This window comes from Osmerus mordax, chromosome 17, assembly GCF_038355195.1.
Source record: "Osmerus mordax isolate fOsmMor3 chromosome 17, fOsmMor3.pri, whole genome shotgun sequence".
Lineage (NCBI taxonomy): Eukaryota > Metazoa > Chordata > Actinopteri > Osmeriformes > Osmeridae > Osmerus > Osmerus mordax.
Genome location: NC_090066.1, coordinates 10441149 through 10465550, shown reverse-complemented (window position 1 = coordinate 10465550; position 24402 = coordinate 10441149). Strand labels below are relative to the sequence as shown.

Below are 24402 nucleotides of genomic sequence, written 5' to 3'. Positions count from 1 at the left end.
CCTCAGATTTGGAGGTGCTGATTCCCATCCCAGCCGCTTCGCATTCGGTTGCGAACCGCTCCAGTGAGAGCTGGAGGTCACGGCCCGATGAAGCCAACAGGACCACATCATCTGCAAAAACCAGCGACCCGATCCTGAGGTCCCCAAACCGGACCCCCTCAACGCCCTGGCTGCGCCTAGAAATTCTGCCCATATAAGTTATGAACATAATCGGTGACAAAGGGCAGCCCTGACGGAGTCCAACCCTCACCGGGAACAAGTTCGACTTACTACCGGCAATGCGGACCAAACTCTGGCACCGGTCGTACAGGGACCGAACAGCCCCGATCAGGGAGTCCGGTACCCCGTACTCCCGGAGCACCCCCCACATGAGCCCCCGAGGGACACGGTCGAACGCCTTTTCCAAATCCACAAAACATGTGTAGACTGGTTGGGCGAACTCCCATGCACCCTCCAGAACCCTGCCGAGGGTCTGGAGGGTGGACGTCTTTACCACGTCGTTTTGACATTTCTCTGGGTGTGCACACGGCCCTGCCATATCATGCCCTTTTATGGGAATTAACGGGGCGTTTACCTATGCTAAATAGGAGCAACGGGGCACGAGCTTTCAATTTACGAAATATTGGGATTCATCATTCTAAGAACACACCTGCGAACAATTCTGCTGTTTAAGAACACGTCATGAATCACACGTAGATTTCTCTTAGGAACTTTCTTAAGAACAAATTTAAGAAATAACTTAGGAAGATATTGGTGTATGAGGCCCAATGTTGCTACAACGCTGGCTGTCACATGAGGAGTTAACTTCCCTTACAAAAAAGTACTGTATATTAAAGTATACTATAAGTATACAAAAAATTTATAGTACATTTTTTGTTCACTTTTGATATACTTTTAAAGTATATTAGTAAATAATAGTAAATGAACATTCATTAAATTTACTTCTTGAAGTATTTTCATTAATTGAAAGTGCACTTGAAAGTATTCAAAAGTATACTTTGATGTACTTTAGGAAGTATACTTCATGAACTGAGAGTACACTACACAGGTTACTTTAGAGTATTCAAAGGTATACTTTGAGGTACTTTAGGAAGTATACTTCATGAACTGAAAGTGCACTACACAGGTTACTTTACAGTACTCAAAAGTAAACTTCAAATACACTATAAGTGTACTTTAAAGTGTACTAAATGACCTAAAAAGTGGCCAATTCAGTTTACTTACTACAAAAATAGTACACTGCTAGTAAACTTTAAGTACCATGATAATAGTATACTTTTTATACTTAAGTATACTACAAATTCAACTTGAAGTATACTTCTTTTTCGTAAGGGAATGGGAGATAAGGCTGACGATATCCTGAGCTCAGTTGGCTGCGGAGAAACAAAATGACTATGAAGAGGTAAAAAATGCTTTTAATGGACATTTTGTAAGAGTACATAATGTAATTTTTGAACAAGCCAAGTTTAGAACACGATGTCAGAAAGTTGGCGACTCTGCAGAGAACTTTATCACATCAGTGCACAAGCTAGCTGAACATTGCAAATATGGCGTCCTACGTGAAGAGATGATCCGAGACAGGATTGTTGTCGCCATACGCAGTGGCGGAACTACATGGGGTGGCCAAGGCTACTTCAGGGTGAGAACTGGAAAAATGTTTCACAAATGGATCCATGTTGATGGCGCTTGCCCTCCTTGACTCATCACTGAGAATCTCCCCCTCCCCCTCCGTTTCGCTGTAGCTGTGGAGGATGCAGTTCAGGACTGCAGTGGTCGTTCCTGCCCCTGCCCCGGTGAGTCTGCCAGCTGTGTCATTACTGGTCCCTCAATAGGCTAAGATTCGATGGCAAAACTTTTGATCTTGTCCTTCACCTTCTCCCGTATGCACAGTGATGATGTTCCACTTGAGCAGATTCTGTTACGGCGCACGGTGGAATCTCGAGAAGTTGGAGGAGCCCATTCTTCTCAGCAGGGAGCTGCTGCTCTGCTCTGGACCAACCCGTGATGAGGCACTCCCCAGCAGGGCCCGCCCAGGATCAGGGCCAGGCTCCTGGGTGCCAGGGACACACCCAGGCCGGGACAGGGATCACCCAGCTGACTAGCCCTCATGCCTCAGGTACAGTACAGGGGGTTGTGGCTCAGCAGTGTGGAGTCACATTGGCTCTCACCTCAGGTGAGGCTCACACCATGTACACTCACATACAGGAGCTGTTGGTAAGTGTTACAATTATATACCCATGCACTTATGCCCAAATTGACTGACCTTATTCAGCTACATCTTTTGAATAACATTAACTTATTTAGGTTGCTGGGGTAAACATTTTGCTCTGGGTCAATATACACAAACACACACCACTCACACATTGACAGCACCACGGTGGCGTGAACATGTGAGTATAACCACTACTGGCTCTACCTTACCTAACAGACCACTCTCCTATCCCTATAGGCCACCACATCTGTGACTGTCATTACTCAGACGGTGACCCCGAGGACCAGACACATGGAGACGACCGGTGAGTTAGTCTGCGAGCGCAGGCAGAGGACCTCATACATGCTGTTCTACGAGAGACAGGTACTGAAACACCAAACACTGACTTCCCCACACTACCTGACCCTCACCCATCTCTCTCCACTTCACAGGTCAACTCGAAAATGTGTGGTAACGTGTTCATCCAACGTCTAACTGCTTAATGCCAACAGTGAAGATCCTGCTCCACACTGATGTTGATGTTCTCTGCTCCCTCAGCAGTAGAGCAGACTCAACACCTGACAGCGGGCCTGTGCCGGATCCAGCCAGCAATGGAGGCATGGGGAAGTCTGTCTGCAGTATACCAGTCCAGCCTCAGGAGGATAGGCTTCCCCCCAAGGGCCTGGATCCTCTCAAGGTTTCTCCCCCCCTGAGGGAGTTTTTCCTTGCCGCTGTCGCCACAACTTCGGGCTCGCCCTTGGGGGGCTTTTTAGAAAATGTGGTTGGCATTGCTTGGCATAATAATAATTTATATGGGGGATGCTTTTCAAAACAGTCAAGTACATCTTACATAAAATGGGCCTATCTAGATGAGTTCAAAAACAGTGGGGGTAAAAAAAATAAACGTATGCAGTATATGTTGGGTTGTGACAAAAGGCTTTAGTGGGCAGACCCTCCTAAGAATTTTAGACTTGAGGCATCATGAGGAGACTGGTAAACCCGATATTGAAGTGTAATTATTCAACATAATTGTCATTATTACTCCTAACTTTAGGTGTAGATCCTACGAGCCTGGGAACGGGTGTAACCCGATTAAAACTGTTTCAAACATCGCAACTGACAAACAACAAAACAAAGTTAATGTAGGAAGACTACAAATATCAACAAAGCCACTGACTTATATTTAAAGTGAAACATGAATCTGGATGTTAATAACTACAACTACTACCGTTTGAACTTCTTCTCTTCCTTCTTCTCCACCTGACAGAGAGCACTCACTTCCTGTCCCAGTGTGGAGGACTGACAGAGAGCACTCACTTCCTGTCCCAGTGTGGAGGACTGACAGAGAGCACTCACTTCCTGTCCCAGTGTGGAGAACTGACAGAGAGCACTCACTTCCTGTCCCAGTGTGGAGGACTGACAGAGAGCACTCACTTCCTGTTCCACTGTGGAGGACACAGACTCCTGGACTACCATACCTGTGGTGAAGGACTGGGAGCTCCCAGACGGGTTTTCAATCACCTGGTTCAGCATCACCGTGGAGAGGAGACTCACAGTCTGCAGGAAGACCTCTGAGGAATCCTTGGAAGAGCAGCTGGAAGGTGTGAGGAAGGTCATCTTATTTCTTTGGACCTTGGCTATGCACGGTCAGCGATCTAATCCCTTACATTTGTGACTGGTACATCTCTGGTCTTGCAGCTTCAAAGCCGGATCCACTTCCTGGACCTGACGAAAAAAGGGGAGGTGCGACTTTCAATCACAGAGGTTATCTTCTGTGATTGGCTGGCTTCTCAAGTCAATAATGTCCTTTACTGCATGGTAAATTCAAATAATTAGGGTCACCCAACACTGTTTAACCAAAAGCTAATGAGACAGTATAGCAATATCTCAGATGTGATTAAAACATCAGGTATTTAGAAAGACAGAAAAAATAACAGTACTGTTGTTTTTGTGAAGGATGTGGAGGAGCACTTTGAAGGATGGCTGTGAATTGGCCTGGCTGGGAAGAACACTGTCAGAGGAAGAATCAGACAGACCAAAGTACACTGGCCTTCAGATGGGTCTCCAGACTCCTTAACATTATTATTCATTTGTTTCCTTTCAGACCTTTGAGATCAACACCATCCTCTGAGTAGCCAGCATGCTCTCCGAGGCCAGCAAGAAGCTGAAGGCACGGTATGCTGCATCAGCCTCTAACCAGTAAGACCTGAATCTGTCCTAGTCATGTTTGGGATGGCCCCAGACGCCAGTGTGAACACTGGACACAGAGGTTAGTGACTTAGTGACAATACTCAAATACTGTATGCTGATGTAGGGGCACATCTAGTGGTGAATGCCTGACACGACAAGTAATCTTGAGTGTTGCATTGTTGACTGACAATGACATTTGACAGTGACATTTAGTCATTTAGCAGACGCTCTTATCCAGAGCGACTTACAGTAAGTACAGGGACATTCCCCCCGAGGCAAGTAGGGTGAAGTGCCTTTCCCAAGGACACAACGTCATTTTGGCACAGCCGGGAATCGAACTGGCAACCTTCTGATTACTAGCCCAATTTCCTAACCGCTCAGCCACCTGACTCCAATGAGTCTGACTGAGGTCTCTGTGTGTTACAGAATTACATAATGACCCCTGATCTTGACCCTTCACCTTTGACCTCTCTTACCCAGACCCCAACAGTAAGGACGGGGCATGGCACATCATCACCGGCTCATTGGCTGAACTCTTGCTGAAGGTGTGTGTGTGTTGTCTGTCTTCTCCCCTCTCTCTCTGCCTCCTACCCTGCAGCCCATAGGGAACACAGTACACCAGCTGGCTCTCAATGGAGCTTCTCATTAGGTAGCTCCTGGTTGTGTTTCTACTGTATGCGTGTACATGACAGAGTGTGTGTTTGCATATGCATCTACACCAGATGCATTTTAAATAAAATCTTCATTGGCACACACATTTTTATCACAAAAACGTACATTTCACTGTTATTTGGGCACTGGCATAAAATGACCAGCTAACATAATTCCACAGAATCATATCATCAGCACATAGGAAAGTGTGAACGATTTATAGTCAGGTGAAATCACTATCATTCTGATTGTTTTATGAGAGCAGATTGATTGCTATAAAAGGGGGGACTCTTCATATATATTGAATGTTTTTGCCAATAAAAGCCTTTAAAACTAATGAAATGTGCATTATTTGTTTCCAGTATACAATAAAAACATGTGAAATAATCTACAATTACTGAACCAGCCAATAAAAATTGGCACTGTCAATACTTTTGGCCATGACAGTGCATTCTATTGCTGCATTTTACACCTGTGCAATAGGAAAGTGTTGATTGTATCATATGAGATGTAGTCTGTGACAATTGTGTGTATATATTTCTGAGTCTGTGTGACAATGAGTGACAGTAAATACAAATTCTCAACAGCTGACAGAAGAGAACAATTGACTTCAGACTGTAAGATTAGAATGACACCAGAAGGAGTCAGGAGAGTCTTAGCAAGACTCTTCGCTTCAAGGTCAGAGAGCTCCATTTATACAATAAAGAGAGAGGAAGAAGAGATAAGAAAGAGACAACCCAGATGGAGGTACTGAGAACAAAGAGCTGACATGTGTCCCCTCTAGTGGACAGAGGAGGATGATCAGTAGATCCAGGATTGACCTTGCTGACCTCTGACCTTATGATGAACCTAGCGTGGAAGACAACACCAGATGTAGGGAACACTCATGTATCCTAGTTTAAGAGGTGTGATATACGAGCAGAGAATGTGTTACATAAAGGCAAAACTAACTTACTGTTATGTATGATTGAGATTACTGTAACCGGGATACACATTTGTAAATCTGTGAATGTTTAATCATATATACTATTATTATTTGGGTCATTCCAGTCTTTTTTTTGTGCTTTAGTCATACCATTCACTATAACATTCATTAAAACCATCAGTGAAAATTATTACTAGATAATATCCTAGACAATATGATTCTATTGTCTGATTCTGAATTTGTTTTATAATCAGTTGTACTTTCCCACTGGCAAAACCAGATCTTTCTTTTTCAATGTGACAGGAGTGTTGATCAGAGGAGCAGAGTTGTCACCTTCATCATTCAGACAGGGACTAAAGAGTGGATAGAGTTTCTCAGTGAACGTGCAGCCAGTGTAAGAGTAGATATGAGACCTGGCCTCCACATCATAAAAGGAGACCAGACCCTCCTCATAGTCCACAAACACCCCCACCTTCTGGGGCTTCTGTCTCAGGGAGAGGAGTACACGAGGGTCAGCAGCTATATACTTGTTACCATTCCTCAAGACTACAGTCCAGTATCCATCCTCAGGACTCAGTGTGATCTCCCCCTTCCTGTTGATGGACCCTCTGGCCACTCCCAGATCCCACTCAGTCTTCCCCTCAACCTGCACCTCATAGTAGAACCTCCCTGAGGAGAAGCCCTGCTTTCCCAGTACATAGACATAAAGATCAAACCTCTCTGGGTTGTCAGGGAGATCCTGCTCTACGTCTTCATGTCTCACTTGTTTCCCATCCTCAGACAGGATGAGTTCAGTATGTGCTGTATTAGGGTCCAGAGTCACATCCACTGCATACTGCTGAATCCTCTTCAGCTTGACTTCAGGCAGCTTCTCCATCTCTTTATTGAGTGTCTCCTCCAGCTGAGACACAGCTCTCCCCACTGCCCCCACACTCGGACCACTGTGGACACTGATCTCAGACCAGTTCTTGGTGTGTGGAGGGGTGCTCAGGGATGGGAAGCTCTGGAGCAGGTGGAGGTGGTCCTCAGTGTGTGAGAGCTGCTCCAGCTCAGTGCTTCTCCTCTTCAGCTCAGTGATCTCCTGCTCCAGATCTTTAATCAATCCTTCAGCCTGTTTCTCTGCTGCTTTCTGCTTCTCCTCAATCACCTCAATGAATTCAGCCTGGATTCTCTCAATGGAGCGCACCAGAGCAGTGAAGACCTGAACACTGTCTGATATATCTCTCTTGGCATCTCTCTTGCTGCTCTCTACTGAGAGTTTGATCTCCTGAACATTCTCCAGTTTCTCCTGGATCATCTGCTGCATGTCTCCCTCTGTCTTCTTCATCTGAGTCTTCTTCACTTGACACTCCTCCTCTAGAGGAACAGTGTCATGGGTCTTGTGGTCCGTCTCAGTGCAGAACCGACACACACATATCTGGTCAGTCCTACAGAACAGCTCCAGGGGTCTCTCATGCTTCTGACACATCCTGTCCTCCAGGTTCTCCACAGGGTCGATCAGCTTGTGTTTCTTCAAGGCTGCAACTCTCTGATGAGGCTCCAGGTGATTCTCACAGTAAGAGGTCAGACACACCAGACAAGACTTCAGGGCTTTGAGCTTGGAACTTGTACAGATGTCACATGACACTTCAGGTTTAGTAGGACGCAGGTCTGGACTGATGGTAGCGTACAGTGGCTCTGACTTCCTAAATTGAGCAGCCATTTCAGAGATGAAAGTGTTGACATAGAGATCTGGTCTCTTATCAAAAGTCATTTTACACATGGGACATTGACACAGGTCACTGTTGTCCCAGTACTTGGTGATACAGGCCTTGCAGAAGTTGTGTCCACATGGAATAGAGACAGGATCAGTGAACACATCCAGACAGATAGAACACTGGAACTGATCTTCAGACAGGAGACTGCTGCAGGAAGCCATTTCTAGAATAAGAGCAAAAGGTAAATTATGAATCTATTATTAAAAGGTAAATTATGAATCTTGTGAACCTATGAACTCATCAACACAACTGTAACATTTTCTATTGTATGAATTGTACTTTCATATGTTGTAGAAAAACATCACACTGTTGTAATTATGAAGATGGGTAATGATTATGGATTATATGATTGAAAATGAACCTCTTAATCACTTTTTACCTTTATATGCTATATTACTGAAAACCAGATGCAAAGCTGTTGACTGATTAGTATTGCCACTAATATGTAGAAGATATTAAGGCCAAAGTGCAAATCTGGATATTTAAGGGCTGAGGGCGAGAGAAGACTGTGTGTATATGCTTCTTCCATAGAAAACTACAAGGTCCAGATATCATGGACTACAAGGCCCAGATATCATGGGACAGATTTACGACCCTACGCTCAGCAACCCAGTGCAGCTGGTCTGCACTGGGGGCTAATCTGAAGCCCCTAGGGTAAGAGACCAATAGTGTGAGAAATGCATAACGCATCTGTGACTAACAGTATTGTACAAATAGAAAAATTACAGAACTGATAAGGTTTTGATATATAAGACAAATGTCCGGAGAAAAACTCTAGTCTGCTCCCGGGAACACACTCACTTGTTTAGACTGAGTTCCAGTGCGTCTGTTTAGACTTAGGATCTAGCCCTTCACGACAATTACAACCATTCTTAAATTTTTAGACTTAAAATTATTCTTCACTTCAAGACTTAATATATTTCACAATACAAGGGAACTTACAAAAGTATTTACATCATTTCAAATATTGAGAAATTGATAAAAACGTAGTACATATTCTTCCACTTCACATAAAAGGAGGAATAGCCTACAGCCTGCTATGAATTTTACATTTCAGTCATTTAAAATAAGCTTTTAACCAAAGTAAGGTACAAATTGTGCATATTGAAAATACAACATATTATCAAGGATTAGAAGAGCATAGTTCTACAGTCTTTCGAATGTCAGAGTCAAGCAACCGTTTGTACTGTTGGTACTTACTGTATGTTATGCTGTCTACGATTTGTGTGCATAAAATTACCGAAAATCTATCAAACTCAGCTAAGTAGAACGTGTTTCCTGAGTTCAGAATCTCTTTAGTTTCGTTTCGGTGAAATAATAAGGAGCTCCTCCCCTTTTAGTCTTCTATCCTGAACAAAGTTGACCCTTACATAGCTGAATTATTTAGCAAGTGAAAAGGAAAGACACATTTCTTTAAAGATGCTGTAAAGTGGAACACACAAGCATGTAGCTCAGATGACTCCAATAAATAATCCGCAAACAATGCCCACTATGCAAACTACAACACCTAGGCTATGCGATAATTGTTACTTGGCCCATCTGCACTACACGTTCCGTCATGTTGGACGGATTTTATTTTGAAATCCATACACAGCCAGCAGTCCTTAAATTGGCAAAATCGTTCTTGTCTGTATAGGTACGCCCAGAGCCATGTAATTGGGTGTGCTCAAGCCTTCGGCGAGAGCACAACCTTTGTTCTCTCACATATATATTATTATTATTTTTATTTCTTTTTGCCCCCCTAAAACTCAGTCAATATTTGGCCTACATAGACAACGTAGGTGTCAAAAGTTTCGTCTTGGTAGCGATTGAGTTGCTTCTATTGGAATTTACGTTCCGTTGCATGGTTTAAGTGTAAGTTAAGTTTTTGTGGCGAAAAGTGAAGCTAACGGTGGCTAATTTGCTAGCCACAGTCACTGACGCTACTAACGTCACTGCGTCACTAACGTCACGAAAACACGCGTGACTACCTTTGCCAGAACATTCGTTTAGCATCTATTAACTTGGGGGATAGCTAGGCTAACTATAGCTTTACCGCAAGGCAGCTGCAGAAACGCCACAAGAAAAGAGGCCAGGGTGATAACTATTTACTCATTTTACTTTGTGATATGACACACAATTGTGATGTGTAATGTACAATATAAGCTGATATTATTAAGGAAGTACATCTACTTTCGGAAACAGTAGTCTACTATTTCACTGAAGTATTAGCATCATGACATTAGCCTGTGTTGCCCGGGCAACACATACTACAGTGGTCTATGATGTAGCGTTATCTGTTTTCAATCGTTAAAATAAACATTCCTCACATATACATTTTCGTTGTAGGATTTATTATGACATTAGAAAACGATTTGTTGGTGAAATTACCATTACCTGTGGTTTCAAACCAGTGTAGCTCACTGCAACGCTGTAGCTTACGCGAGACACACTACAAAAACATCTAGCTACAGTACACAGCTGTTTAGGAAGTCAAACGGCGACAGAAAATGTTCGGCACTCCCCTTACTTAAATCAAAAGTCTATCTAACTACTAACCTGAACTTCATTGCCACAGCCTAAACGTTGTCAATCTGTTCATGAAAATAATTAATTTCAGCCTAAACCGTACAACGGAACGTTAAATCCAATTCAACCAACGCAATCGCTACCAAGACGAACACAGCAGTAGTCTAGTACTGTACCGTAGTAGTACAATTTACCGGGGCAGCTTCTCCACACAGGGCTATATCGCATTTTGCGTTGTTACTGACCATGATCGCTACCAGTGAGCTTTTTATGAATGAGCAATTTTCCACTAAATAAATGTCAAGCTTATTTACGTTTTGGGGGGCATATTTTCAGTTAGCAGATGGTACCGTTTGAATCGCGATTCCATCTTCTACTGCCGGGTAACGTCGTAGAATAATCTTCAAAGGGGTTGTTTATTCATGAATGAATGCAATATGAGTAGGCTAAATGCCTGAAAATATCATGAAAAGAGAAAAACTTAAAATGACGTTTAAATCATAGAGATTAGGTCAATTTTTACACCGGTCTGCAATAATGTCACGAAAACACGCGTGACTACCTTTGGCAGAACATTCGTTTCGCATCTGTTAACTTGGGGGATAGCTAGGCTAACTATAGCTTTACTGCAAGGCAGCTGCAGAAACGCCACAAGAAAAGAGGCCAGGGTGATAACTATTTACTCATTTTACTTTGTGATATGACACACAATTGTGATGTGTAATGTACAATATAAGCTGATATTATTAAGGAAGTACATCTACTTTCGGAAACGGTAGTCTACTATTTCACTGAAGTATTAGCATCATGACATTAGCCTGTGTTGCCCGGGCAACACATACTACAGTGGTCTATGATGTATCTGTTTTCAATCGTTAAAATAAACATTCCTCACATATACATTTTCGTTATATGATTTATTCTGACATTAGTAAACGATTTGTTGGTGAAATTACCATTACCTGTGGTTTCAAACCAGTGTAGCTCACTGCAACGCTGTAGCCTACCCGAGACACTAGTGTGAGTAGCTAACAAAAACTCCTCAGCTGTTCAAGTCAAACGGTGACAGAACATGTTCGGCACTCCCCTTACTCAAAAGTCTTTCAATAGTTGAAACAATCTGACTACTAACCTGAACTTCATTGCCACAGCCTAAACTTTGTCAATCTGTTCATGAAAATAATTAATTTCAGCCTAAACCGTACAACGGAACGTTAAATCGAATTCAACCAACGCAATCGCTACCAAGACGAACACAGCAGTAGTCTAGTACTGTACTGTAGTAGTACAATTTACCGGGGCAGCTTCTCCACACAGGGCTATATCGCATTTTGCGTTGTTACTGACAATGATCGCTACCAGTGAGCTTTTTATGAATGAGCGATTTTCCACTAAATAAATGTCAAGTTTATTTACGTTTTTGGGGGCATATTTTCAGTTAGCAGATGGTACTGTTTGAATCGCGATTCTATCTTCTGCCGGTAAAGTCGTAGAATAATCTTCAAAGGGGGTTCTTTATTAATGAATGAATGCAATATGAGTAGGCTAAATGCCTGAAAATATCGAGAGAAGGGACAACTTAAAAGGACGTTTAAGTCATAGAGATTAGGTCAATTTTTACACCGGTCTGCCAAATGTATTCGTTTTGATTCAGCCTGTCAGCTGCCTCTTGCAGGGGAAATGAGAAGACATCATATTTCATTCTACACTTCACTCGTATTTTGAGTTGTAAATGAGCAGCAAAAAAAAGATGCTTTTAAATCTATGTAATCTTTATAAATAATAAGTAGGCCCGATGCATTTTTATATAAAATATACAGACCCCTGTGCAACCGACGCAAGCAAGCACACCCTACAATTTCCCCAGAAATTGTATCCTCTCTAGTTATTATTACTAGGCTTTTCTTCTATTTATTTTTAAAGAAAAGTAGTACGACTGCCTCGAAAACATTTTAGATAGCTACTTTGCATGACACCATCTCTCGCTAGCTGGCCCCCGCCAGCTGCGCCAATCCAAGTGAACTGTTCCTGCTGGAGAAGAGGTTCAGTGCAGGAGAGGAACTGTATCAAGTCGTCATTTTAAAGGGAGTTATTGTAGCTTCCCAATAAGGGCCGACAATTTTGAGCAAGAAACAGAAGGGTACTGCACATGTTTACCCTTCTGTTCCTTACTCAAAATGTCAAATAATTGTCCTAAAGCTTTTGAAAGTGAAAGAAAAAGGTGCAGTGGTCTCTCAGTTTCTTCCAGAGCTTATGTCAAAGGTCTTACCTTCAAGGTTAAAATATTTACTGAACAGATAGGTGACCATGTCAATACAGGACATGCTAGGACTTTTGCTTATAATGAAACCATGCCCAATCTCAACACCGATCTGTCACAAGGATGATACCAAGCGTTTTATTGGAAACACTGATAGACTCCATGTTTTCTACCCATACCCACCCAGAGACATACATTGTTGATTGATAGGGCTGGGATGTTTTGGTACATTGAAGTACATAGTGGACATTGTGTTACATGGTTGTATAGGGAGACTGGAGGTAAAAAATATCACACTCAATCTCTCATGTTCTCCCTCTCTTTCTACCTGTCTCACACTTACACAAACTACATCTCCATCTATCAGAGGTATGGGAATGCTGATCATTCTGTAAAAAAATCAATTCCCAATTACCGTAATCACTTTTGCTTTCAATTGATCACAGAGTAGAAAACAGTAAATAATTAGAAAATAGAAAAGTATTTCTAAAAATGGTTGTAATGTATGTAATTTCATATTACGACAACTGAAAAAATCTGTACATTCTCAATAATTGAAAGAGAGCAGTCCATCTGTGACACAGATATTTTCAACTTGATTGATATAATGTGGCTTTGAACCCCAGAAATGTCTTTCGATGTGATATTTCACCTGAGCAAATAGATGACGAGGTGAAGACAGGAATGGAATACGAAACAGTTTCTGACACGTTGACAGGTAATACAGACTGAGATACAAAGTTCAGCTTTAGGGGCCATAAACCATATACATGGAAGAAGGGACTGGCTTCACAGTCTTTTGTCCTCAGTATTTCCATCTAGATTGTTTAAATATTTCATATTTCACCTCTAAATAAATGTGACTAATTCCAGCATACACCCACACATCCAACACAAACACACTTGATATGCTCTCCAAGAATCCAAAGACTATAAGGCAAAAAACACACACACACATTATTACCAGAAGCAGTGTACCCGATTTTTGCTGAAGGCATTACTGGCACCACACACACAGCTGTGTAACCCACAAAACAATGAGAAACATTTCCTCTTCCTCAGAAATGGTCGAATGTACTTATATCAACACTCCGGGTCTTAATCTCAGAGCCAAATTTGACAAGTGGCTGGGATGATAATCTCTCCGTTACAGCCCCTGGAATAAGGCAGTCGTGCCATTGAAGACACAGGCTTTTCATACACACGGATGTTGTGGAATTTGGAATGTTTCATCGATATCTAGAGCATGTATGTATGAAACCTGTTAGAATTGTGTTTGTGAACTCAGAGAAAGAGTAGTTCAGTCAAGACAATCACGTATTAGATTTGAGCATTTATTGTTACATGACATGGACATGTAGATTTAACTTTGGCGGAGTGGATGATCTAAGGGAAGCACTCCCTGCCTCCTCGATGCAACACATACATACATGACATATGAGGCAGGGAGCAATGGAGATATAATCCCCCGGAGGTATCGAACAGACAGACAGCACGGGGGAGAAAGGGGATGGTGGAGGGCGGCAGCAGCACTGATCATACAACAACCGGGGTGAGTGTGGGCATATCCGCGCGTCTTTTAAAGACGCCTTATCGGACGTGGCCCAATGGATATGCGCTGCTAACATGGGTGTGGTAGTGGGCAGAGGAAGGAAGGTGGAGTAAGACGCCTTACGTCCCCAATGACTGACGCGCGCTGCCCGATTGCCCTGCCTGAACGAGCTGCGCTTATTTCTGTTAGATGCCAACAATGAGGCTTGCAGAAGGGAGAGTGGATGAGTCTGTTGCAGGGTGCTGGGCCTCCTGATAAACACAAGGCCACAAGGATGCTTTGGGAAATCCTCTAGGCAGCATTTTCCCTCTGCACTGTTTCTGTTGAAGCACTCACTCCAGGGGTCAGGTGGCTGAGCGGTTAGGGAATTGGGCTAGTAATCAGAAGGTTGCCAGTTCGATTCCCGGCCGTGCAAAATGATGTTGTGTCCTTGGGTAAGGCACTTCACCTTACTTGCCTCGGGGGGAATGTCCTTGTACTTACTGTAAGTCGCTCTGGATAAGAGCGTGTGCTAAATGAATAAATGTAAATGTAAATGTTAGCAGTCTGAACTGAGTGAAGATCACACAGAGAGAAAGTCGGAGACTGATAAAGCTCTCTCCCCACACAACGTCGTTCTCAATTCCTCATTCAAGAAACACAAACCTAGGATTCGAAGCAACGTCCCTACACATCACGATCTATTATGCACACACATTACATTTACATTTAGTCATTTAGCAGACGCTCTTATCCAGAGCGACTTACAGTAAGTACAGGGACATTCCCCCGAGGCAAGTTGGGTGAAGTGTCTTGCCCAAGGACAAAACGTCATTTGGCACTGCCGGGAATCAAACTGGCAACCTTCAGATTACCAGCCCGATTCCCTAACCGCTCAGCCATCTGACCCCACACACAGAGACAAATGACTTCCAGTTTTACCTGAGGTTGAAATCTTGGTGTTCGTTGCTGGTTTTGGATTCAGCGTTTCTTATGGCTCCAGTCAGAACTGTGGTCAAGAGTTTGTGGTTCCAGTTGGTGCTGAAGTGTTCTGCTTGGGTTCAACTAGACGTGGGGAGCAAGTGGGTCTGGACTGAGGTCTGGTTCTAGACCACAGCGGGTACAGCTGGCACATCCAGAACTGGCATGGAGCTGGCAGTGTCCACAGTCTTTCCCCAGGATGACCACAGCATGCTGGTCTTCCTCCTGTTCCTTCTCACCCTCGTCTCCAACAACTTCCTGGTCATATTAGTACCGCCCCGGAACAGAAACACACCCTCATCACCCCTCTAAACATCCTCATCCTCAGACTTATTTACTTTCCCGTCACCCTCCTCGCCACAGTCACCAACTCGTATGGCTACTATGTCCTCGGAGAAGGATTCTGCATCATACAGGGCTTGGCGATCAATTACTTTGGTAAGTCGGTTTAAAAGGTTTACATGTTCCCTCTTCCACATGCACTCCATGCTGTGCATATTCATGTGTTTTTAAAGTATGGTTCTGGTCAATAAAAACAACTGAAAAACGTGTTCCATGCACCACAATGTGTAATGGAGGAGGAAGACCAGCTGTGTTCACATTCTAACATAACGGTTGGTAACAAGTAGTCTCTGTTTTACAGATAAAGTGCACCAAAGGGTTATTTTCTTAAATAGGCTGCCATGCAAAGTAATTTAGGCTTACAGTATTACGGTGCGAGATGACCAAATGAATAGTCGGCTATAGTTTATTAGGCTGGCAACCATCAAAAAGCAATACCAAATGAAACACAAAATGATAACTTTATTGAGAACAACATTTAGTTAAGCATCTGTGATATGAGAGTGAGAGTGAGTGAGAGAGAGAGAGAGAGAGAGACAGAGAGAGAGAGAGAGAGAGAGAGAGAGAGAGAGAGAGAGAGAGAGAGAGAGAGAGAGAGAGAGAATGTGTGTGTATGTGTGTGTAAGGGTGGAGTGTAACTGATGATGTCATATGTGTGTATGTCTACATGATCTCTGTGTAGTGAAAGACAGAGAGAGAGAAAGAGCATGAGTATGCATGCATGATGTTTGTTAAACATCTGAACAACAGCCGCATATCAGTTTGCTCGACAGCCACTGGAGAAACCTGTCAATCATAAGAAAAAACATAAAATGTAATCTGCCATACCAGTACGCATTCTCACATCCTTACAATGACTGTCTTGATGTCTTTAGCCACATTCTACCACCCCCTCCATTTAGCCTTTCTGCTATCTGTCCTCACCTCTTTCCCACATTCTTCTTTTTCTTTTTCTCCTCCTTCACATCGTTCACAGAGTATTCCTCTGGCTGTTTGTTACTGACTTCCAACACAAGCAGTGGTTTGACATACAACTGTGTTTTGGCCGTCTTCTCCCCTTTGCCAGTGTCCTTCCTCTCCCCTTTGCCAGGCTTCTTCTCTTCCATCACATCCTGAAAGCAGAACACAAGCTTACATGGATGAATCACTGAGCTGAGAAAAAAATTGAACCAATGAAATCATGGTTCTTTTCCAGCCTCATTAGTCCGCAATGTATTTAATTAATTTAAATGTATTTATGCTTTAACAGTGAATATCATCATATATTTGCCCATGATGATAATGACCTACCTGTTGGAGCCCTTCCAGTCCTCCTTGGAGCAGCCTCTTTACATCAGCGCTCAAGTGGGTGATTGGTGTCAGACGAGGGGGGGGTAAATACCCCACAGCAGGCGGAGTCACAACTCCAACGGTGACACGGTTGAGGGGAGTCAAAGCCCGGGGAACCTGCTGGTCGAAGAGGAGGGCCTCGGGAGTAGGAGGAGTCAGAGGGGGGGATTCCATGGCGTCGTCCTCAATGGTGAAGGGGACCACAGGAGTGGTCTCTGTCTCAGATAGATCCTGGGGAGACAGAGTCACAAGAGAAGACATCACCTTTTGGCATGTGGGACCTGGGATCTTTCCATGGCTCTTTAGGATGATAATCAACAAACAGTGCCATGCCATACCTTGAATCAAACAATAGCTGAATAAACGAATACGTACAGTACGTCTGTACTGATTACTTACAAAGCGTTGGATGGAGGGCTTTTCTTCCTGAGAGGGTTGGACCTGTGGTGGGGAACTACACACCTCGGGTGGTTGGATCCTCTCAGTGCAGGCCCTGCAGGCCATGCGTAGCTTCTTAACCTCTTTCTGCCAGTTCTTCAGGCCCGTCAGATTGAAGTCATCTCTGCAGTCCTTCATCACCTCTTGGATCAGCGCATCGAAATCTTGGCTGACCCGTATATACTTCTGCGCCTGAATCCTCTGGAGCCTTCTCCCTCTGACGTTATAAACAAGTCTTCTCAGAGACGCACCCATCAGGCCTTTTCCCTGGCTCTTCACACGAGACATCTCTTTGAAGTACTCGTTGGTGTTCAGGATCTCCTCCTTGGCTGTCATAAGGTCCTGTTCCAGGGCAACCAGGGATTTTTGGAACCTTTTCATGACCTTTTCTCTTGTGACACGGGACTGCCTGTCGCGCCTCTTCTGATCGTGTAGCATGGTGGGGTGCACGTCATTAGTGATGCAAGGCTTGGTCACGGCTCTCACCGAGGAAGGAAGAAGGCCCTGGGCTTCGTAATCCATAACAGGATTCTAGGGAGACCAAGAGTAAAGTACAATGTGCAGGAACAGGGCAGAGAGGAAAATGTGAAAATATGAATATCCATATGGTGAGGGAGGAGGTCAGGTGGGTCAGATGGCTGAGCAGTTAGGGAATTGGGCTATTAATCAGGAGGTTGCCAGTTTGATTCCTGGCCGTGCCAAATGAAGTTGTGTCCTTGGGCAAGGCACTTCACCCTACTTGCCTCGGGGGAATGTCCCTGTACTTACTGTAAGTCGCTCTGGATAAGAGCGTCTGCTAAATGACTAAATGTAAATGAGGGAAAAGCTGATTCAGCACTAAGAGAAAAAGACAATTCATTGACCTTTTGCCACACACATACACATACCAGGCTTCTATCCGGAAGTGGATTCTGCTGGCATTCACGGTCCTCATCAGACTGTGAGTCAGATGGAAACATATTGTTCACACAGTCTATCTTCAAAATGTAATGTACCTTGATGCTTTTCATGCACAAACTGACCAGAAAATCTCTCTCGCTGACTGAACGGAGAGAGAGGTCATCGTAATCTTGGGTCTGACGGATAGTGTTCCCACCACGTTCCACTTCCTATATTAGAGACACAGTCACTCAGAGGTATTTGACCAGTTTGCTATTTAACCATTCAAGTGTATGTAAAATAAGGATCTTACCAATTCGGTGTCATCCCTTTCACCTATCGCTATGCATAAACAACTGACCAGAAAATCTGCCTCATCGAGTGACTGGAGAGACAAATCATCCCGATTTTTCCAATCCGTTTCCACCTCTTCAATAGTTGTCCCATCATGGTCAACTTTCTACATTAGAGACACAGTCACTCAGAGAGGTATATGTTTGCTGTTTAAACATTTACGTTTAAGTTGATATAAGGCTCCTACCATTTCTGCGCCGTCCATTTGTCGAACCAGTATCCGTTTGGATCTCTTTCCACTGTCCCCACGACGGTGATCAGGATCATCAAACTGTGTCAGATAGATCGTTAGTTTTCATAAATAAATTCTCTGAAAACCACTGCATTAGGCTATGGCCAATAACAGTGATTATGGGAACGTGTTATTTGAGAGGAGCTGACCTGACTGGAAGAGTTTGGTATCGGCATGTCGGCTCACGATGATTGGCTGTGAAGCAATTGAGAGAGAAAACTTGTAACTTTTGTAACTGCAATGCTGTTGAGGTTTGATTTACAGGCCATTTGTGGACTGAGTCTTGAGTCTCTTTTTATTGATGTGGTCAGTTATAACAAAACACAAAAAGAAAACCATGTATCAAAACTTGCTTTAAATGTATTTGATGCGATGATATTGACGGTAACTGCATAACGAAAGTGTGGATTAAATTGAGAATGAAATTATGTTTTACGTTTAAGATTACAATAAGTAGGGGAAACATTAATGTGTAAATAAGAATTACTCACCAAAAAGCACAAAATTGTCTGAATAGCCTGAGACAATCTTCTGAGAAAGCTTACAATACAAGTCTTCAAGTTGCTATTCACCTGCCTGTTCAGAAGAAATGTGATGTAGCTGTATAATGTTTAATTGAAGTATTAATATACACCATTATGACGTTTTTGTACGTAATCATGTGTAGCATTCAAACATACTTTTTATACAGAAAGTATGTCCGTAAAATAAAAGTGTCAATATTCTTCATTAGAAATGTGTAATTACACACAAGCATGTAGCTCGGATGACTCCAATAAATAATACGCAAACAATGCCCACTATGCAAACTACAACACGTAGGCTATGCGATAATTGTTACTTGGCCCATCTGCACTACACGTTCCGTCATGTAGGACAGATTTGATTTTGAAATCCATACAGCCCAGCAGTCCTTTAAATTGGCAACATCTTTCTTGTCTGTATAGGTACCGACCAGAGCCATTAAATTATTAAGCTTTATTGATTGATTTATTATCAAAACTTGCTTTAAATGTATTAGAATTTTGAATCTGAGAGACATTTTCTTAGTTGTACAGCCATGATATTTACGGTAACTGCATAACGAAAGTGTGAATTAAATGTAGCATAAAATTATGTTTTGTGTAATATTACAATAAATAGGGGAAACATTAATGTGTAAATAAGAATTACTCACCAACAAGCACAACATTGTCTGAAGAGCCTGAGAAAATCTTCTGAGAAAGCTTACAATAGTCTTCAAGTTACTATTCGCCTGCCTGTTCAGAAGAAATGTGATGTAGCTCTGTAATGTTTCATTGAAGTATGAATATACACCATTGTGACGTTTACGCCACATCATGTGTAGCATTCGACATACTTTTATACAGATAGAACGCATCAAATAAATATGTCAATATTCCTCATTAGAAATGTGTAGTAGCCTACACACAACCATGTAGCTCAGATGACTCCAATAAATAATACGCAAACCAATGCCCACTACATACTACAACAGTATGCTATAATTGTTACTTGGCCCATCTGCACTACACTTTCCGTCATGTTGGACAGATTTTATTTTGAAATCCATACACAGCCAGCAGTCCTTAAATTGGCAAAATCGTTCTTGTCTGTATAGGTACGCCCAGAGCCATGTCATTATTATTACTAGGCTTTTCTTTTATTTATTTTTAAAGAAAAGTAGTACGACTGCCTCGAAAACATTTTAGATAGCTACTTTGCATGACACCATCTCTCGCTAGCTGGCCCCCGCCAGCTGCGCCAATCCAAGTGAACTGTTCCTGCTGGAGAAGAGGTTCAGTGCAGGAGAGGAACTGTATCAAGTCGTCATTTTAAAGGGAGTTATTGTAGCTTCCCAATAAGGGCCGACAATTTTGAGCAAGAAACAGAAGGGTACTGCACATGTTTACCCTTCTGTTCCTTACTCAAAATGTCAAATAATTGTCCTAAAGCTTTTGAAAGTGAAAGAAAAAGGTGCAGTGGTCTCTCAGTTTCTTCCAGAGCTTATGTCAAAGGTCTTACCTTCAAGGTTAAAATATTAACTGAACAGATAGGTGACCATGTCAATACAGGACATGCTAGGACTTTTGCTTATAATGAAACCATGCCCAATCTCAACACCGATCTGTCACAAGGATGATACCAAGCGTTTTATTGGAAACACTGATAGACTCCATGTTTTCTACCCATACCCACCCAGAGACATACATTGTTGATTGATAGGGCTGGGATGTTTTGGTACATTGAAGTACATAGTGGACATTGTGTTACATGGTTGTATAGGGAGACTGGAGGTAAAAAATATCACACTCAATCTCTCATGTTCTCCCTCTCTTTCTACCTGTCTCACACTTACACAAACTACATCTCCATCTATCAGAGGTATGGGAATGCTGATCATTCTGTAAAAAAATCAATTCCCAATTACCGTAATCACTTTTGCTTTCAATTGATCACAGAGTAGAAAACAGTAAATAATTAGAAAATAGAAATGTATTTCTAAAAATGGTTGTAATGTATGTAATTTCATATTACGACAACTGAAAAAATCTGTACATTCTCAATAATTGAAAGAGAGCAGTCCATCTGTGACACAGATATTTTCAACTTGATTGATATAATGTGGCTTTGAACCCCAGAAATGTCTTTCGATGTGATATTTCACCTGAGCAAATAGATGACAAGGTGAAGACAGGAATGGTATACGAAACAGTTTCTGACACGTTGATAGGTAATACAGACTGAGATACAAAGTTCAGCTTTAGGGGCCATAAACCATATACATGGAAGAAGGGACTGGCTTCACAGTCTTTTTTCCTCAGTATTTCCATCTAGATTGTTTAAATATTTCATATTTCACCTCTAAATAAATGTGACTAATGCCAGCATACTCCCACACATCCAACACAAACACACTTGATATGCTCTCCAAGAATCCAAAGACTAGAAGGCAAAAAACACACACACACACATTATTACCAGAAGCAGTGTACCCGATTTTTGCTGAAGGCATTACTGGCACCACACACACAGCTGTGTAACCCACAAAACAATGAGAAACATTTCCTCTTCCTCAGAAATGGTCGAATGTACTTATATCAACACTCCGGGTCTTAATCTCAGAGCCAAATTTGACAAGTGGCTGGGATGATAATCTCTCCGTTACAGCCCCTGGAATAAGGCAGTCGTGCCATTGAAGACACAGGCTTTTCATACACACGGATGTTGTGGAATTTGGAATGTTTCATCGATATCTAGAGCATGTATGTATGAAACCTGTTAGAATTGTGTTTGTGAACTCAGAGAAAGAGTAGTTCAGTCAAGACAATCACGTATTAGATTTGAGCATTTATTGTTACATGACATGGACATGTAGATTTAACTTTGGCGGAGTGGATGATCTAAGGGAAGCACTCCCTGCCTCCTCGATGCAACACATACATACATGACATATGAGGCAGGGAGCAATAGAGATATAATCCCCCGGAGGGATCGAACAGACAGACAGCACGGGGGAGAAAGGGGATGGTGGAGGGCGGCAGCAGCACTGATCATACAACAACCGGGGTGAGTGTGGGCATATCCGCGCGTCTTTTAAAGACGCCTTATCGGACGTGGCCCAATGGATATGCGCTGCTAACATGGGTGTGGTAGTGGGCAGAGGAAGGAAGGTGGAGTAAGACGCCTTACGTCCCCGATGACTTACGCGCGCTGCCCGATTGCCCTGCCTGAACGAGCTGCGCTTATTTCTGTTAGATGCCAACAATGAGGCTTGCAGAAGGGAGAGTGGATGAGTCTGTTGCAGGGTGCTGGGCCTCCTGATAAACACAAGGCCACAAGGATGCTTTGGGAAATCCTCTAGGCAGCATTTTCCCTCTGCACTGTTTCTGTTGAAACACTCACTCCAGGGGTCAGGTGGCTGAGCGGTTAGGGAATTGGGCTAGTAATCAGAAGGTTGCCAGTTCGATTCCCGGCCGTGCCAAATGATGTTGTGTCCTTGGGTAAGGCACTTCACCTTACTTGCCTCGGGGGGAATGTCCTTGTACTTACTGTAAGTCGCTCTGGATAAGAGCGTCTGCTAAATTAATAAATGTAAATGTAAATGTTAGCAGTCTGAACTGAGTGAAGATCACACAGAGAGAAAGTCGGAGACCGATAAAGCTCTATCCCCACACAACGTCGTTCTCAATTCCTCATTCAAGAAACACAAACCCAGGATTCGAAGCAACGTCCCTACACATCACGATCTATTATGCAGTCACATTACATTTACATTTAGTCATTTAGCAGACGCTCTTATCCACAGCGACTTACAGTAAGTACAGGGACATTCCCCCGAGGCAAGTTGGGTGAAGTGTCTTGCCCAAGGACAAAACGTCATTTGGCACTGCCGGGAATCAAACTGGCAACCTTCAGATTACTAGCCCGATTCCCTAACCGCTCAGCCATCTGACCCCACACACAGAGACAAATGACTTCCAGTTTTACCTGAGGTTGAAATCTTGGTGTTCGTTGCTGGTTTTGGATTCAGCGTTTCTTATGGCTCCAGTCAGAACTGTGGTCAAGAGTTTGTGGTTCCAGTTGGTGCTGAAGTGTTCTGCTTGGGTTCAACTAGACGTGGGGAGCAAGTGGGTCTGGACTGAGGTCTGGTTCTAGGCCACAGCGGGTACAGCTGGCACAATGTGTAATGGAGGAGGAAGACCAGCTGTGTTCACATTCTAACATAACGGTTGGTAACAAGTAGTCTCTGTTTTACAGATAAAGTGCACCAAAGGGTTATTTTCTTAAATAGGCTGCCATGCAAAGTAATTTAGGCTTATAGTATTAAGGTGCGAGATGACCAAATGAATAGTCGGCAAAAGTTTATGAGGCTGGCAACCATCAAAAAGCAATACCAAATGAAACACAAAATGATAACTTTATTGAGAACAACATTTAGTCAAGCATCTGTGATATGAGAGTGAGAGAGAGAGAGAGAGAGAGACAGAGAGAGAGAGACAGAGAGAGAGAGAGAGAGAGAGAGAGAGAGAGAGAGAGAGAGAGAGAGAGAGAGAGAGAGAGAGAAAGAGAGAGAGTGAATATGTGTGTGTGTGAGACAGAGAGAGAGCGAGAGAGAGAGAGAGAGAGAGAGAGAGAGAGAGAGAGAGAGAGAGAGAGAGAGAGAGAGAGAGAGAGAGAGAGAGAGAGAGAGAGAGAGAGAGAGAGAGAGAGAGAGAGAGAGAGAGAGAGAGAGAGAGAGAGAGAGAGAGAGAGAGAGAGAGAGAAAGAGAGAGAGAATATGTGTGTATGTGTGTGTAAGGGTGGAGTGTAACTGATGATGTCATATGTGTGTATGTCTACATGATCTCTGTGTAGTGAAAGACAGAGAGAGAGAAAGAGCATGAGTATGCATGCATGATGTTTGTTAAACATCTGAACAACAGCCGCATATCAGTTTGCTCGACAGCCACTGGAGAAACCTGTCAATCATAAGAAAAAACATAAAATGTAATCTGCCATACCAGTACGCATTCTCACATCCTTACAATGACTGTCTTGATGTCTTTAGCCACATTCTACCACCCCCTCCATTTAGCCTTTCTGCTATCTGTCCTCACCTCTTTCCCACATTCTTCTTTTTCTTTTTCTCCTCCTTCACATCGTTCACAGAGTATTCCTCTGGCTGTTTGTTACTGACTTCCAACACAAGCAGTGGTTTGACATACAACTGTGTTTTGGCCGTCTTCTCCCCTTTGCCAGTGTCCTTCCTCTCCCCTTTGCCAGGCTTCTTCTCTTCCGTCACATCCTGAAAGCAGAACACAAGCTTACATGGATGAATCACTGAGCTGAGA

At 43.0% G+C, this 24402-nt stretch overlaps 3 protein-coding genes across 4 annotated transcripts in view; 1 reads left to right on the top strand and 2 right to left on the bottom strand.

The window, feature by feature from the left end:
• Positions 1–24402, top strand: part of LOC136959951 (E3 ubiquitin-protein ligase TRIM39-like) — a 210835-nt gene that overhangs the window by 26555 nt on the left and 159878 nt on the right. The window lies entirely within an intron of this gene.
• Positions 6158–24402, bottom strand: part of LOC136959948 (E3 ubiquitin-protein ligase TRIM39-like) — an 88566-nt gene continuing 70321 nt past the window's right edge. Inside the window, exons 1-2 of one of the 2 annotated variants that reach the window (XM_067254197.1) lie at positions 8915–8999; positions 6158–7877 (exon numbers count right to left, since the gene is read on the bottom strand). In XM_067254197.1, the coding sequence (XP_067110298.1) occupies positions 6208–7875 (1668 nt within the window). In that variant the 5' untranslated portion in view covers positions 7876–7877; positions 8915–8999 and the 3' untranslated portion in view covers positions 6158–6207. Of the gene's footprint in view, positions 7878–8914; positions 9000–24402 lie in introns of those variants that run through there. The other variant, XM_067254198.1, reaches the window with a different exon arrangement.
• Positions 16257–17625, bottom strand: LOC136960517 (uncharacterized). The gene is made up of 3 exons (XM_067255027.1): positions 17065–17625; positions 16627–16896; positions 16257–16448 (listed from the first exon to the last, which is right to left on the bottom strand). The coding sequence occupies exons 1-3, from the start codon at positions 17623–17625 to the stop codon at positions 16257–16259; spliced, it is 1023 nt and encodes a 340-aa protein (XP_067111128.1).

Excerpts from the sequence above, each read along its gene's own strand:
- LOC136960517 (XM_067255027.1), bottom strand. The coding sequence starts at position 17,625 with ATGGATTACGAAGCCCAGGGCCTTCTTCCTTCCTCGGTGAGAGCCGTG. Across the intron at positions 16,897-17,064 it reads AGCCCTCCATCCAACGCTTT|GATCTATCTGAGACAGAGAC; the intron begins GTAAGTAATCAG and ends CTGTCTCCCCAG. Across the intron at positions 16,449-16,626 it reads GACTGGAAGGGCTCCAACAG|GATGTGATGGAAGAGAAGAA; the intron begins GTAGGTCATTAT and ends TTCTGCTTTCAG.